Here is a 15,662-nt window from a genome sequence, read left to right as displayed (position 1 = left end):
TGGAAGTCCGGTCGCTCTAAATCTAAAGGCTAGATCTGAAATGAGGGGAAGCTCTGCTGATTTTATCATCCAATCATGTGCAAGCTAAAATGCTGTTTTTTATTTTCCTTGCTTGTCTCCCTCGGATCTACAGCGACTTTACTTTCAAGTGCACTTGCAGTGCAAAGTGGATTTTCCTTTAGTAATTAACACCCAATGACTCTCTATACCTTGTTCCTGCCATGGCTAACGCTGGCCATACATTATCCAATTTTCTTCAGTTTCCTTTAGATTTATATTCAACTATGTAGTGCAAGGGCCTGCCTGATTACATGCAAATTGAAACTGTTTAGGTTTGACCTCATATTATATGGTTTTCATAAATCTAAAGGAAAATTGTACAAGAAAATTGTATAAAGTATGGCCAATCTAACACTGACTAGGAATGTACAAATTGGCACTGAACAGGAAGGATGAAACAAAGGAATATACCAAGTGCAGAGGTAAACAATCAACAGAAAACACATCATAGATGGCAAAGAACAGCTTTGACTGTTAACTTTTACTTATGAAACACAGTATGTCATGGAGTTCATTTAGGTATTTGTAATAAAGTGGTTGAAATGGTAAAAGTTTTTTTCACTTTCATGCAACCTTTCCATGAAGGTAAAAAAAAAACTTTTTATGTCAGCCCCCCCCCCCCCCAGCCGCACTTCAATCTGCAGTAGCATTGCCCTTCTCTCCCCTCTCTCACAGGAGGCTTGGCAGCAGCAAGGTTCATTGGCTCCTGCTGCTGTCTATCAAATCCTGTGAGCAGAGAGCAGAGGGTGGGACTGAGCTGCACTATGTGTGTCAATAGATGCACACAGTGTGGCTCAGGATTGAGCCTGCACAAGTGCCTCCATAGCAAGTGGCTTGCTATGGGGACACTTGGATGGTGGGAGGAGCCAAGAGCGCTGACGGGGGACCCAAGGCGAGGAGGATCAGGACTGCTCTGTGCAAAGCCATTGCACAGAGCAGGTAAGTACGACATGTTCATTATTATTATTAATATATATTTTTTTTAAACTAAACCTTTAACAATCACTTTAACCTCTTCCTCCAGAGTAGAGGTTACATGATCTCACAAGCATGTTTGGGTTCATTTAGACAAAATCACTTAACCTAACTATAATTGTTTGAGTGACACGCAAACCAAGCAACAAGTAGAAGTTAAAAACCTATGAAATAACTGCAGAGACCCGGACGACTCATATAAAATGGGTGACTATATGTCCTTATTATTTTGCCAAGATGTTGTGGATGCGGCCCTATGGAGTGACTTCAGCAGCGACGCTCTAGAGTTTGAAGCGGAGTCATGGAGTTTAGTTGTGGATTCCTCCTTCTGCAATAAACAGGATAAAGATGTGATTAAAAGGCAAGATGTTATCTACGGTGAGTAGTTTTGTAGAATCATAGACTTGTTATAGTTTATGTGATGTCACACAGGCCTTGTGCTTTTATACAAGTGTAGCTGGTATGTTTCATTTTACTGCTGTTCCACCCTAGTGTGGATCCTGGCGGATCTCTCCTTCCTCTGCTATATCTGCATGAGACACTTCTGACTATTTCCAGACACAAGGCAGTCATTCCCGCTCTAGCATACAGCAGGTGATGGACAGCCTTAGATATGCATATTTCTCAGGCTGTGTAAGGAGGGGTGTGTCCTTTCCCTCTGCTCAGGTCTCAGAATACACGGAGCTCTCTGCTGTGCAGTGTGTGATATCAACACACTACCCCCTGCCTCCTGGAAACTCAGAAATACTATCTGAAATGTGTACTTTGGAAAGCTCTGGAGGGGAGAGGGCTGCAGATAAACAGGTACAGCTTATGTCAGAGGATGTAATTCATCACATTCACTGTGTATCACCTGATGCCAGTCACTTCTGCGGGCTAATGGAAGGGTTTATTATCACTTTAAGAAGAGAGTGTGAGGAGGCGTTATTTTCCTGGATGATGGTCAAAGAGGGCTCAGAGCGAGAGATTACAATTCTGGTTGCATAATCCTACTTCTGTACATTTTGAATGAAGCAAATAAAGAAATAATTAGTTGGAGTGCGTGGTTTCTAAGCAAAGCGATGGATTGTGTTACGCACAATCAGGTCTTTTGTGGCCCTGCAGAAATAATTTTTTTATTTGTTGCCTGCAGTCAGCTTTAGCAGGTGTCTCATCCAACTGCAATTGCTAGACGTTTAATACATGACAAGTTTTATATTTCATTTAATAATTATGAATTTGACCCTTTAAGCGGTTCCTGTGCTAGATCGGTTAAGGAAATCCATTTTTCCAAACTCTCCAGGGTTGGTTCCTGTTTATGTTCTTCAAAGAGTCATTTTCAGAGTCTATTCGGCAGTGTTTACAGTTCTTTGTCAAATGATTTCTTTCCATTGGTGGAATGTAAACAGAAGATTGCAGAGTTTCTATGCTTTTACCTTCAGATAATCGTCTGTAGACCAAAACAGGAAATCCTGAGTCCTGATAGAAGAGGTTCTGTGCAGGTCAAGCACACTCCAGTGCCAGCGGCATTTCTGCTATGTCCCCGGCCCATCTGAAGGCCGTTTTGTAGGATTTTCACAGCTTGAGTGCACAGATCAAGTTATTCATTTGCCAAAAATGTATCGCTTGGGGCTGTCAAACATGTCCCAAGTTACACGCGATGCACCCAGATAAGATATGGCTTTCAAGTGTCATGTCATGTAGGGTTTCTCAATGGGGAAATAATCAAGCAGTTGTTAAAGGCAAACTGTATTGGACTTTGGTCTATTTTACTTTTTTAGATGTCAAATTGAAGTTTTAGATTTTTTTTTGTTTTACTATGCTGTTTGTATACAATCCATGAAAATACAAATTAACATTTAATACATGAAAAAGGATTTCCAGAGCACTATGTGTTATCTATGGAGGCAATATTGCTATAGCAGCTTGCCTCAAGGCTAGCTTTCTTTGGTTGAAAGGCCTGATGAAGTTGTCCAGTAAGGGTAAAATCACTCTCAATAGCTGGAGCTATTAAGCTCTGTAACCACTTCAGCTCCAGCTGTATCCCTGGCATTTGAGTAGTTATACTGAGATGATGCCCGCAGCTGAAGGCAACATCCCTGTACAGCTTTTTAGAGCCACCAGTCGGCTCTCTTCTAATAGCAATTCTAGTGGCTAACTAGCCACGCCCCCCGCCAACTTTCGGAGTTTACCGGTAGTCCCGACCGACCAGCCGGTGCTTCCGCAGGATGCTCATAGAGCCCAGCAAAGACCAGATCAGCTTTGTTGGGCTCTATGATCTAGTAACACAGAGAGTGAAGATATCACATCACTTCTGGGTTGTAAAATGTTGCATATTAATAGTAAAAGTTAGTTTGTCGCGGTTGCATGGGAGTGTGCGCAGTTTTAATTCATGACTTGTTTGTTATCTAATTACTCGGGGTAACATCATCTTTTTTATTTTATCAAAAATTTGGGTTATGTCTTGTGTTAAAATTTAAAAATGTGTAAAATTGCGTTTGAAAAACTGCTGCGCAAATACCATGTGACATAAAAAATTGCAAAACCCACCATTTTATTCTCTAGGGCCTCTGCTTAAAAAAAAATATTGTTTGGGGGTTCTAAGAAATGTTCTAGCAATAAATACTGATACATGTAAACAAAAAGTGCCAGAAAAGGCCTGGTCTGGGCAAATAGGCTTTTTGTTACAAGGGACAATAAGGGCTATGCTGTTGTTTTTTTTTTGTTTTTTTTTTTTAATTCCATGCCATGATATCAGTATAGACGAGTCACTGATCAGTCACTTGCTATTCAGATTTCCACTTAGCCCAAATGAGTGTTAACCCTGTTAATAAAATATTCAAAATGCTGCTTCCCACAATCACATGTAATGTGCATTTGCTGCATTGTAAATGGCACCCAATGCACCTTGTTAATGGAAAAGTGCAATTCACCACAGCACAATGCAGGGAAACACACTGACGTTACATATGTTGCGGTTTGGTGCCCTGCTAGAAATGGACCATTTTTGGTGCTTTTTGGCATTTCCAAGTAAGTGGGCTAATGCACGGCAGTGATTTAAATATGTCCTAAGCAGGGACATGCGGTGAGGGCAGTGGCTGGTGAGGCACTGGCTAGAATCAGAGCCAGATACACATAGGTTACATACACCACAAACGTTTGAGTGAGAGCAATAATTCTAGCACTAGACATCCTCAAAAATTTCCATAGGCGACACTTTTACATTTTTTACAAGTTACTTGTTTAGAGTTACAAAGTACTGAAGTTTGGCGCCATTCCACAAGTGTGTGCAATTTTAAAGCATGACATGTTAGGTATTTATTTACTCGGCGCAACTTCTTTCACGTTATACAAAAAAATCGGGCTAACTTTAGTGTATTTTTTTTATTCATGAAACAGTTTTTTTCCAAAAAAAACTTGTTTAAAAAAATTGCTGCGCAAATACTGTGCAACATAAAAAGTTGCAATGACCACCATTTTATTCCCTAGGGTGTCTGCTAAAAAATATATATATATTTGGGGGTTCTGAGTAATTTTCTAGCAAAAAAATTATGATTTTACATGTAGGAGAGAAGTGTCAGAATTGGCCTGGGTGACAAGATTTACTCTCTGTCTTTACTCTCCCCAAAATCTCCCCAAAATCAATGCCTACAGGGAGAGCAGTATGGCTTATTGTTTTTTGAGGGGATGGTAGTAGTTTCATATTCAGATTGTCCTTGGCCAGCAGATAAGGTGGTGTGGTTCTCACATAGGTGTGCGCAGCCTATTGTATTAGGGTGTGCACCTCAAAGCTCCAACACATATGCCTTTGTGACATATTAACCAACCTCTTCCCCACTCGTCATCCTAAAACAATGGGGGGAGGGGGGGGGAGAGCAGGTGAGCATGCAAGGGGACCTGGGCAGCAGAAATAAAAGAAACTGGGACAAGAGGGGTGGCATATATTGGTACCAATCCCCTGTATTTTCCTCCCGTGGCAGAGGAAGAGGAGGAGAAGCCTACTTTCAGCTGCTGCAGAAGAAAATACAGATCGGTCCATTAATTTCCACTCCAGCTGCCTATCCTGTTCAGGTTCTGGGGGTCGGCAAGTAAGGATCGCGGCTTACCTGTCACCTGCCCACAATTGATGGGTTGCCAACTCCAGGATTAGGGTGTGCCCAGGCACACCTGGCAAACCCCTTGCGCACGCCTACGGGTTCTCATTTCCGTTGATTCTAATTGGATAGAATTGGATGCTTTTTGCACAGTTCTCTGTAAATTGTAGTATAATATAGATTAGGGATATGTGGTGAGATCAGTGGCTAGTGAGGCACTGGCTAGTATCAGAGCCAGATACACACAGGTTACATACGCCGCGATCGTTAGAGCGAGAGAAATAATTCTAGCACTAGACCTGCTCTGTAACTCTAAACATGTAATCTGTAAAAAAATTTAAAGCGTCGCCTATGGAGATTTTTAAATACTGAAGTTTGGTCCAAGGCTCCAAGCTGTCCATTGAGCTCAGTGCCTCTGACGAGAAGTGAGGGGCACTGTGGGCTCATCCTCTGTTTGCTGCAAACAGCGTTTGCCAGCTTGTATTTAAACTGGCCGCTCTGTATGTAGCTTCTGACAGGCTGTGCAAGGAGCCCCGTATCTTCGGAACCATAGGTGTCAGGAGCCCCAATTATGAGCAGTGGTGAGGTAGGACTTTGGCTACCTACCCCCCCCCCCCCCCCCAGTTTGAGGTCTCGAAGCTCGATGTTTTTTTTTTTGCTCTGCCTCACCTGCCTCACCTGATTGCACGTCCCTGGTCCCAAGGTATTCACTCCATTGGTGGGGTGTATAAGGGTGGTGGGTGTTGTTTTTTAGGTAACAAACACCTTGACTTGTCACCTTTCAGTAGATGATTGTACAGTTTTAGTAGACCTTTACACGACTGACAACAAATATATATTTTACAAGTCTCATAGCCAATTGTCTAATTATTGTGTTGTGATTACACTCAGGAAGAATCTTTTATGGCCCAATCTCACCATTGTGTTGCAGTAATGTGCTCTAACGCATTGGACAAGTGTGGGTGCACTTCAGGACTATTCATTTTGGATGGCATTTTCTTGCAAGCCTGTTCTATGTTCTTGTGTATTGAGGTGCACTTCAGTCCATTTCTTTTGACTATGCAGTTGTGTCATTCATGTTGCCTATTGTCCTATTATGTAAGCCAATTATTGAGTGGACACTGTGTACTTGCAGTCTGCTGATGGAGCATTTGGGACATCTATGGGGGTCTAGGTTATTTTAGGATTGCTGTACTATCCTGTTGTTGTTTTTACTGCCTTGCAGAGCTCATGCAGACGGAACTGCATCATATCCAGACCCTGTTCATTATGTCTGAGGTATTCCGGAAAGGGATGAAGGAGGAGCTGCAGATGGACCACAGCACAGTGGACAGAATCTTCCCCTGCCTTGATGAGCTGCTGGAGAGTCACAAGAGCTTCTTTTACAACCTTCGGGAGAGGAAACAGGAGTCCAGGGAGGGCAATGACGGGAACTTTGTCATCAACAGAATTGGAGATATCCTGGTACAGCAGGTACTGGATGTGATGTCATTCAATGACCATACAAAACACGCCTTGTATTGTTCAAGCTACTTTCAGGTCATGTTATTTCATTGGTTGGAACACAACAATAAACAATCATATTGCTTCGTATGGCACAGTTGCTGGATATGTGAAAATCAATTTCCCAATTTCCTACATTGAAAAAAATATTTTGAAGCTTAAAGGGGTATTACACCAAAAACAAAACTTTCATATACCACAGGTTACCAATTCTTGGATGTGGTGGCTGCTTTAGTTTTCTTTTTTTTTTTAGGCTTTTTTCCTTTATTTTCACCTGGTGATCCTGCCAGTAACATACCTCCTATCTTAAGTTGACCATACACTAGTAGAATTTCAAATGAACCTCCATACAAAAATTTGTTCCAACATTCATATGAAAATTCTCAGAACATTTCAGGACTTGTCATTCAAAAGTACTTCAAAATGTATTTTGCTTTTTATTTAATTTTGCAATCAGTGGACTTTTTCTGTAAGAAAACCACACTTATGCTGTGTACGCACGATCGGACTTTCCGACAACAAATGTTGGATGTGAGCTTGTTGTCGGAAAGTCTGACCGTGTGTATGCTCCATAGAACATTTGCTGTCGGACTTTCCACCAACAAATGTTTGAGAGCAGGTTCTCAAATTTTCCGACAACAAAACTTGATGTCGGAAAGTCCGATCGTGTGTACACAAGTCCGTCGTACAAAAGTTCACGCATGCTCTGAATCAAGCAGAAGGAGCCACACTGACTATTGAACTTCCCTTTTACGTGTTGTACCGTCACCGCGTTCTTGCGTTCGAAATTTTGGGCCAACATTTGTGTGACCGTGTGTATGCAAGACAAGTTTGAGCCAACATCCTTCGGAAAAAAATCAACGGTTTTGTTGTCGAAAAGTCCGATCGTGTGTATGAGGCAATACTGTTAATGTGTCTTGTTTGTGAAAACATTTTCATCCTGCTCCTTCAAATTTTCTCGCCACTGTGGTTGAAAACGAAAGTCTATTTGACCCTTCTCGTGATCAGAAAATTGGATGAATGTTCTTAAAATGAACATTTTCAAACAAAATTCTACTAGTGTATGGCCAGCATTAGGATGCCCTCACTCGGAATGGAGGAACAACTGAGACACCTTTGGGCAGCAGCATTGTCACCCTGTGGGGTGGGTAGTGCTAGATGCATTAGTAGATTTAGAGGGACTTTACATTAGTGACTAACAAATTAAAGCCAAACTGCAGCTAACAGCATTACAGTAACCATTTTTTCCTTTGGGGATAAAGGTTTTACATGATTGAATAAATGCTGATCATTGTGAGCACCCCCGTCAGAAGTAAATGAGTTGTCTTAACCCTCTAACTAGTGCAACTGAGGCCTTCCAGCTGTTGCATACCTACAAATCCCACCATGCCTCTGCCTCTGGGGTTCATGTTTGTAACTCTCAATCTTGCAGTGCCTTATGGGACATGTAGTTCCACAACAGTTGGAAGGCTGCAGTTGCTCACCCCTCCTCTAATAACTGCCATTTTTGCTTTACCGCTTGTTCCGTTAAAGGACGTTTTAAAATAACACACTTACTGACACCATCACCAGTTAAAACAAAAAGGAAAAAAAGCCTACAAAAAAGAAAAACAATACAGTCACCACTGCAGTATAATAGAGGTTTTGTTTTGGGGTTTAACACCACTTTAAGCTACAAATTCTTCTTCCATTTCATCTTCTGCCAGCACCTCTGATCATAGATGCACATGCATTGTGAGAGTCTCATGTCGTCATGAGTGTCTCTGGTAAGATGTGCATAATGGAGGAGAAAAATATGGAGTTACATTACTTCCTTGAGACGCATTTCTGCTGCGCGGTTTTAGAAATTCTGCGTTCATAGGTCCCTAGTCATAAACAATGACACTCCTTATTACAGGCTGCACTCCTGCCTTAAAGTGGTTGTAAAGTCTCAAGGATTTTCCCCTTAATGCGTGCTAATGCAGCTGCCCCCCCCAGACCCCCCAATTGTTCTTGCCCGATCCGATCTTGTTGGCCAAATTGATAGCAGCAGGAGCTATTGGCTCCCGCTGCTGTTAATCAAAAGCTGTGACATGGGAGCAGGGGGCAGGGCTGAGTCCTGCTGTCTTTGTCAATGGATGAAGTAGTGGGACTCGGGAGTGACCCTGCACGGGTGCCCCCATGAAAAGTGGCTTTCAGTGGGGGCATCCGATGAAGAGCAGGAGCCAGGAGTGCCACTTTAACTCCACAGTGTGTTTAATTTTGCCCAGATCTGCTCACTGAAGGTTGTTTCAACTAAGTCATCCCTTGTTCTCTATCACTGAACATTTTCCTGTATTATGCTGCTTTTTACGTGATATTCAATGCTGCGGAGACATTTAGCTAAACTAGAGATGGCCATATATTAGTAGATTTTCATTTCAATATTTAAATTTAAATTTTTAGAACGCTTATTCGATTTTCCAATAGCAGGGTCAAATTGATGTTGGTTTTCAACCACAGTGATGAGAAAAGGAACAGGATGGAAAATATTTCTCAAATGATCAAATTCCTAACTGTGTTTGTGGCTTTCAATCCGTACAGTCCATTCACTCCAAAATTTAATGTCAAAAGCAAATGAAATTTTGAACTATATTCGAACAACATTCATCAAGCCATCGAATGTACTGAGAACTTTCATACAAATGTTCATTCCAAAATCTACTAGTGTATGCCCAGCTAAAATCTTCATATAAATGGCCCATTCCTACCTTCCTGCCATGTCAACATAAATAGCTACTTTCCCCAGATCAAATCACTGTTGTTTATGAAGACATACTGTATGTCTACATGACTAGGACTACATATTGTTAACCAGTGACACAATTTTTGATGAAATATTATAAAGGAACCAATGAATGGTTAATGAATGTTTTAGCTTGCAAAATTACTGCCTGTCTTTGGGTCCATCTTTAATGGAAGACATCACTTAGAAATGTTAGTTTTTGCTCCCATGCGCATGCACGGGAGTAACGTCATTGTGGCTAAGCCAATCAAATGGCAGCTGCCCACAAACCCGGAAGGAAGTCCGGGTGAAGATGGAAGCCTTGTCAGCGGTGACAGCATGCCGCTGGAGGGCTTAGTTTTCAGGCAAGTCTTTCATAATGTGCTAGTGTTATAACATTAATTTGCAGGGAGAAGTTTTTTTTTTTTTTGCAGTTTGCAAGCAGATCCCCCTAAATATTTCCCTAACCAACATCTTTATCCAGCAGTGTGCACAGGAGCAGAGGCTCTCTCAGCTCTCTCCCTCCTCTTAGGTTCAGACACAGCAGCAGGAGCCATTGGCTGTCAATCACAGTCAGTGAGGAGGGAGCGGGGGGCAGGGCCAAGCCTTGCTCTTTGTATCTCATGGACACACAGAGCCTACTCAAGCATGCACGAGTGTCCCCTATAACAAGCGGCTTGCTATGGGGGCACTCAGCATGGGGGAGGGGCAAGGAGCACCAGTGGGGGAACCCAGAAGAGGAAGATCAGGGCTTCTCTGTATAAAACCATTGCACAGAGGAGGTACGTATATCATGTTTGTTATTTTTATTAAAACTGTTCCTTTTTACAATTCCTTTAAATCATAAAGTGTATATAATTATTTTATTTTACATTTCCTTTCCAGTTTTCAGCTGAGAATGCAGAAAAAATGAAGCACATTTATGGACAGTTCTGCAGTCACCATATTGAAGCTGTGAACTTGTTTAAGGAATTGCAACATAATAAAAAATTTCAGAACTTCATAAAAGTAAGTGTTCTTTTTATAGCAAGGCTTACTGAGAATCATTGTAGAAAAAAGCCAGAAACTCAGAGCTCCTCTTGTTAATCTTTATTAGCTACATAGCATGGATACAGTACAAATCCAGTACAGTACAGAAATGTTTCTGTACTGTATCCATGCTATGTAGCTAACACAGATTAACATAAGGAGCTCTGAGTTGCCGGCTTTTTTCTACAGTGGACTTTATTGCATTGGACACCCCAGCCTGTGCACCCGTCTTCACTCCAGACACAAGTGGTTGGCTAGGGGATGTTTTTTGCTTTTACTGAGAATCCCGTCTACAGATATCTTTCATGACACCTAAAGTTATGCTGATCTTACACATTGTAATTTGTACAATTTTTGTCCACCTCCTTTAGACTTACAAAAACTATGTAATGTGAGGGTCTATAAACAACGAATTTAATCTGTATCCAATCAGCCTTGCACCATATACTATAATATGCACAAACGCCCAAATTTCAGGTCTTCTGTGCTTTGGGCATTCGTAGATGAAAGAATAGAGCCCTAAGGCTCCATTCACACCTGGGCGTTCTGAATTGCGGGCGAAATCATCGTGATTCTGTCCATGATTCAGAATCGTAGCAAAATGTGCAACGTGTTTGCAATGCCATTAAAGTGTTAGTAAAGTCTCGTTTTTTTTTTTTCTGTTGAAAAAACAAACATGTTATACAGTGCATCCAAAAAGTATTCACAGCGCTTCACTTTTTCCACATTTTGTTATGTTACAGCCTTATTCCAAAATGGATTAAATTCATTATTTTCCTCAAAATTCTATAAACAATACCCCATAATGACAATGTGAAAGAAGTTTGTTTGAAATCTTTGCAAATTTATTAAAAATAAAAAACGTAAAAAATCACATGTACATAAGTATTCACAGCCTTTGCCATGACACTCAAAATTGAGCTCAGATCCATCCTGTTTCTACTGATGATCCTTGAGATGTTTCTACAACTTGATTGGAGTCCACCTGTGGTTAATTCAGTTGATTGGACATGATTTGGAAAGGCACACACCTGTCTATAGAAGGTCCCACAGTTAACAGTGCATGGCAGAGCAAAAACCAAACCATGAAGGCAAAGAATTAGAAAGGGTACAGAAAAATTTCTGCAGCATTGAAGGTCCCAATGAGCACAGTGGCCTCCATCATCTGTAAATGTAAGAAGTTTGGCACCACCAGGACTCTTCCTAGAGCGGGCCGCCCGGCCAAACTGAGCGATCGGGGGAAAGGAGCCTTAGTCAGGGAGGTGACCAAGAACCCGATGGTCACTCTGACAGAGCTCCAGCGTTTCTCTGTGGAGAGAGGAGAACCTTCCAGAAGAACAACCATCTCTGCAGCACTCCACCAATCAGGCCTGTATGGTAGAGTGGCCAGACAGAAGCCACTCCTCAATAAAAGGCACCAAGAGAAACAAAATTCTCTGGTCTGTTGAAACAAAGCTTGAACTCTTTGGTCTGAATGGCAAGCGTCATGTCTGAAGGAAACCAGACACTGCTCATCACCTGGCCAATATCATCCCTACAGTGAAGCATGGTGGTGGCAGCATCATGCTGTGGGGATGTTTTTCAGTGGCAGGGACTGGAACGCCTTGCGATGTCAGCGCTATTTACCATGCAACAATCACGGCAAAATCGCGGCACGATTGGGGTGCCACTAGAAGTACTGGCATCGCAAATGCATCCCGTGTTTTGCAGCCATCTGAAATCGCAGGGTGGAATTGCGGCGATCATGTGTAAATGCAGCCTAAATGTGGGTGCCACATCGTACAGAGTTCAGCCTCATCCAGCCACTGTCTGCAATAGACTTTGACAGGCTACAGGCAGAAGGGTCGGACACTGCAACTGTCCCTCACAGGTGTTTAAAATGCCAGAAGGTATGCACTACAGCTGGATGGCCCCAGAATGCTAGTTGTTTTTGTTTCTGCTCTTTGCATTCAGTAAATGGACAATGAAGCCAGCACAAACGTATTATTTTTTTTAAAAACTGCATGTGCAGACATGCACTCTCATATCTAATTGGGAAAATTTGTGAACATTCAGTAAGGATTATTTTCTCCCCTCCCCCAAAAGTATCAGTCACAGACTAAAGACTGATTTCCAGTCTGATAAAAACTCACTGATAGGGTAATCATCATCTGAGGGGAATAACATTATAGCGGTACTAAAGGCAAAATAGGTGATGCACCCTGTCACTAGCAATAACAAAGCAGTCTTTTTTTCAGAGTACCCCCTGTAACCGTTTTATTACATGTTGATCCAGCCAGTAAGTCTGGTATTTTTCAACTTCCTTTAACAGACCAAGTAGTGCAGCAAAAGTGACAGAGGGTTAAAACAAACACGGACAGGAGTGCTTACAATAATCATCTGTTATTCATTTATGTAAAACATTTTTTTAGATGTAGTTGGGCTTTAATTTGACTTAAAGTGGTCGTAAACCCTTACATACACCCAGTAAAGTGACTGGCCTTTACTGGGTCAGAAATGAAACAAATCCTCCTGCATAAGCTATACCTGATTATCTGCAGTCTTTTCTTCTCTACATCTGTTTAAACTCCACAATTTTTGCAGCTTGTCTGAGTTGTCAGAAAAAAGGGGGCAGAGAGCTGAAGTTACACTCTGCAGAGCTTAGTTAGAAGAGCTCTGGGAGCTGATTGGATGGAAGGGACACACCCCCCTCTTGACACAGCACACAAGAACACAGCTGAAACTGTCAATCAGCAATCTTTTGGTGTCAGGAAAGCTTGCTAGAAGTATTTAATGCAGATAGTGGAGGAACGAGGCAGTAGACAGAAATGACACTAATGCCGCGTACACACGGTCGGACTTTCCGTCTACAAAAGTCCGACGGACGCCGACGGACCAAAGCCGGCTGACAATCCGATCGTGTGTGGGCTTCCCCGGACTTTCAGCGGACTTTTCCAGCCGCAAATCTGACGGACTTTAGATTTGAAACATACTTCAAATCTTTACGTCGTAACTACGCCGGACCCAGAAATCCGCTCGTCTGTATGCTAGTCCGACGGACAAAAACCGACGCTAGGGCAGCTATTGGCTACTGGCTATCAACTTCCTTATTTTAGTCCGGTGTACGTCATCACGTACAAATCCGTTGGACTTTTGTGTGATCGTGTGTAGGCAAGGCCGTTCATTAGAAAGTCTGCCGAAAGTCCGTCGAAAGTCTGTCGAAAGTCTGTCGGACGGGCTGTCTGACTTTTGTAGCCGAAAAGTCCGACCGTGTGTACGTGGCATTAGGGGTTTATTTACTAAAACTGAAGCGTGAAAAATCTGGCGCAACTCTGCATAGAAACCAATTGGCTTCCAGGTTTTGGTGCCAAAACTTAATTGAACAAGCTAAAGTTAGAAGCAGATTGGCTACCATGCACAGCTGCACCAGGTTTAGTAAATCTACCCCTTAGTGCTCTTAACCACTTCAATTCTGGGCACTTTCACCCCCTTCCTGCCCAGACCATTTTTCAGCTTTCAGTGCTGTCGCACTTTGAATGACAATTGCGCGGTCACACAACACTGTAACCAAATTAATTTTTTATTATATTTATTATTATTTATTTTTTACAAAAAAAGACAGAAAATTTAGAGAAAAAAACGAAGTTTCTTAGTTTCTTTCACCCATATTTTGTAAATAAGTAATTTTTCTCCTTCACTGACATGCACTGAGAAGGTGGCACTGATGAGCACTGTTAGGCTGCACTGATAGGCTGCACTGTGGGGCACTGATGAGGAGGCACTATTATGCCGCACTGATGGGCACTGATAGGTGGCACTGATATGCAGCCCTGATGGGCACTGATAGGCACTAATGGATGGCACTGATGGGCAGCACTGATGGGAATTAATGGGCAGCACTGATGAGCAGGCACTGATGGGCACTAAAAGGCAGGACTGACTGGCACCAGTAATGGGCACTGATTTTTGTCACTGATGGACACTCATGGGCACTGATTGGTGGCACTCATGGGCATTGATTGGTGGCACTTCTGGGGCTTTACTGTAATCAGAGCACTGATGATCAGTGCCCTGATTACATGCCCTGTTCTCCCCTGCGAGGAGATGCCGCTGATCGGGAGGGTGGAGACTTCAGTCACAGACATTGAATGGTGAGCTCACACACCTGAGGATGGAGGCTCAGGCATTGAAGCCTTTTATCCATTTCTGCTGGTTGCTGAGCTTCAAACTTCCAGCCCACACATAGCTTTCCTGAGGCATAGAACACTGGGGATTAGAGTGTGGGTGGGCAGACAGAGGTGTAGGGGTGGGAGGAGGTGGAGCAGATCAAGCCCTTTCTCCTCTCCTGTCCGTGTATGGAGGTTGGTCCTGTGAATACCTATGCACTCAGTGGTTGTGATAGTTGGTTACTTGGGGAGCCACAGTCCATTCTGAGTATTGTGTCTGGGTCTCAGGTGGCCTGAAACCTGGACAAACGATTCAAAACCTGGACTGTCCGGGTGAATCCCGGATGGGTGGCAACCCTAATGCAGGTGCGCCATCATATGACGTCCACCCAGAACAAGAGCCAAACTGTCCCTCCATCATTGGACAGTGGGTGGGCAGCAAGTGGTTTATTGAGACAAGTACACTATAGAGGGATATGCTTTGTTCGTATTTCATGTCAGATGTATACAACCACTTTAAGTGAATGTAAAAATACTAGACCACCTAACACTACCTTCTCCAGACAAAGCTGCTGTCCAAAGGACTCTGTGTAGGTCATTCATAGATACAGGAGCTACTCTGTCACCAGGTAAAAAAAAATAAAAATCCAGTCACCACATTTAAAGCGGAAGTTCACCCAAAAGGGTAAGTTCCTCCTCCTCTACCCCCTTCCTCTGCAATATTTGGCAAATATAATTTTTTTGTGGGGGGGGGGGGCTTTTGGGGTGGGAGCTGACGCGTACCTGTTTTTGACAGGTACCCACTCCCACTTCTTTGGATCGCTAGAGCATCCAGGCAGTAGTTCTCCCTCCCTGCAGCCTTCTTGGACAGGTCACAGGTCCCAGAACACTGTGGGACTATTCACAGCCCAGCTTGCACATGCGCAGTGGGCACCTGGCTGCGAAGCTGCAAGCTATCACAGCCGGATGCCCACAGTTAAGATGCCGGGGACCAAAGACCGGTGGAAAAACTGGCTTTGGTAAGCACGGCGCTGGATCCTGGGACAGGTGAGTGTCTGTTTATTAAAAGGCAGCAGCTACAGTTTTGTTTTTTGGTTTAGATATGTGAGAGATTAATATTTGGAGGACACTAGC

At 42.8% G+C, this 15,662-nt stretch overlaps 1 protein-coding gene across 3 annotated transcripts in view; it reads left to right on the top strand.

Annotated features, from left to right (window-relative positions):
- ARHGEF28 (Rho guanine nucleotide exchange factor 28) overlaps positions 1-15,662 on the top strand; it is a 364,027-nt gene that overhangs the window by 281,179 nt on the left and 67,186 nt on the right. For all 3 annotated transcript variants that reach the window (XM_073624213.1, XM_073624220.1, XM_073624226.1), the window contains 3 exons: positions 1,273-1,413; positions 6,334-6,581; positions 10,240-10,362. In XM_073624213.1, the coding sequence (XP_073480314.1) occupies positions 1,273-1,413; positions 6,334-6,581; positions 10,240-10,362 (512 nt within the window). The remainder of the gene's footprint in view (positions 1-1,272; positions 1,414-6,333; positions 6,582-10,239; positions 10,363-15,662) is intronic.

This window comes from Aquarana catesbeiana, linkage group LG01 (assembly GCF_042186555.1).
Source record: "Aquarana catesbeiana isolate 2022-GZ linkage group LG01, ASM4218655v1, whole genome shotgun sequence".
Taxonomy (NCBI): domain Eukaryota; kingdom Metazoa; phylum Chordata; class Amphibia; order Anura; family Ranidae; genus Aquarana; species Aquarana catesbeiana.
This window is presented reverse-complemented; position numbering and strand designations above follow the sequence as displayed.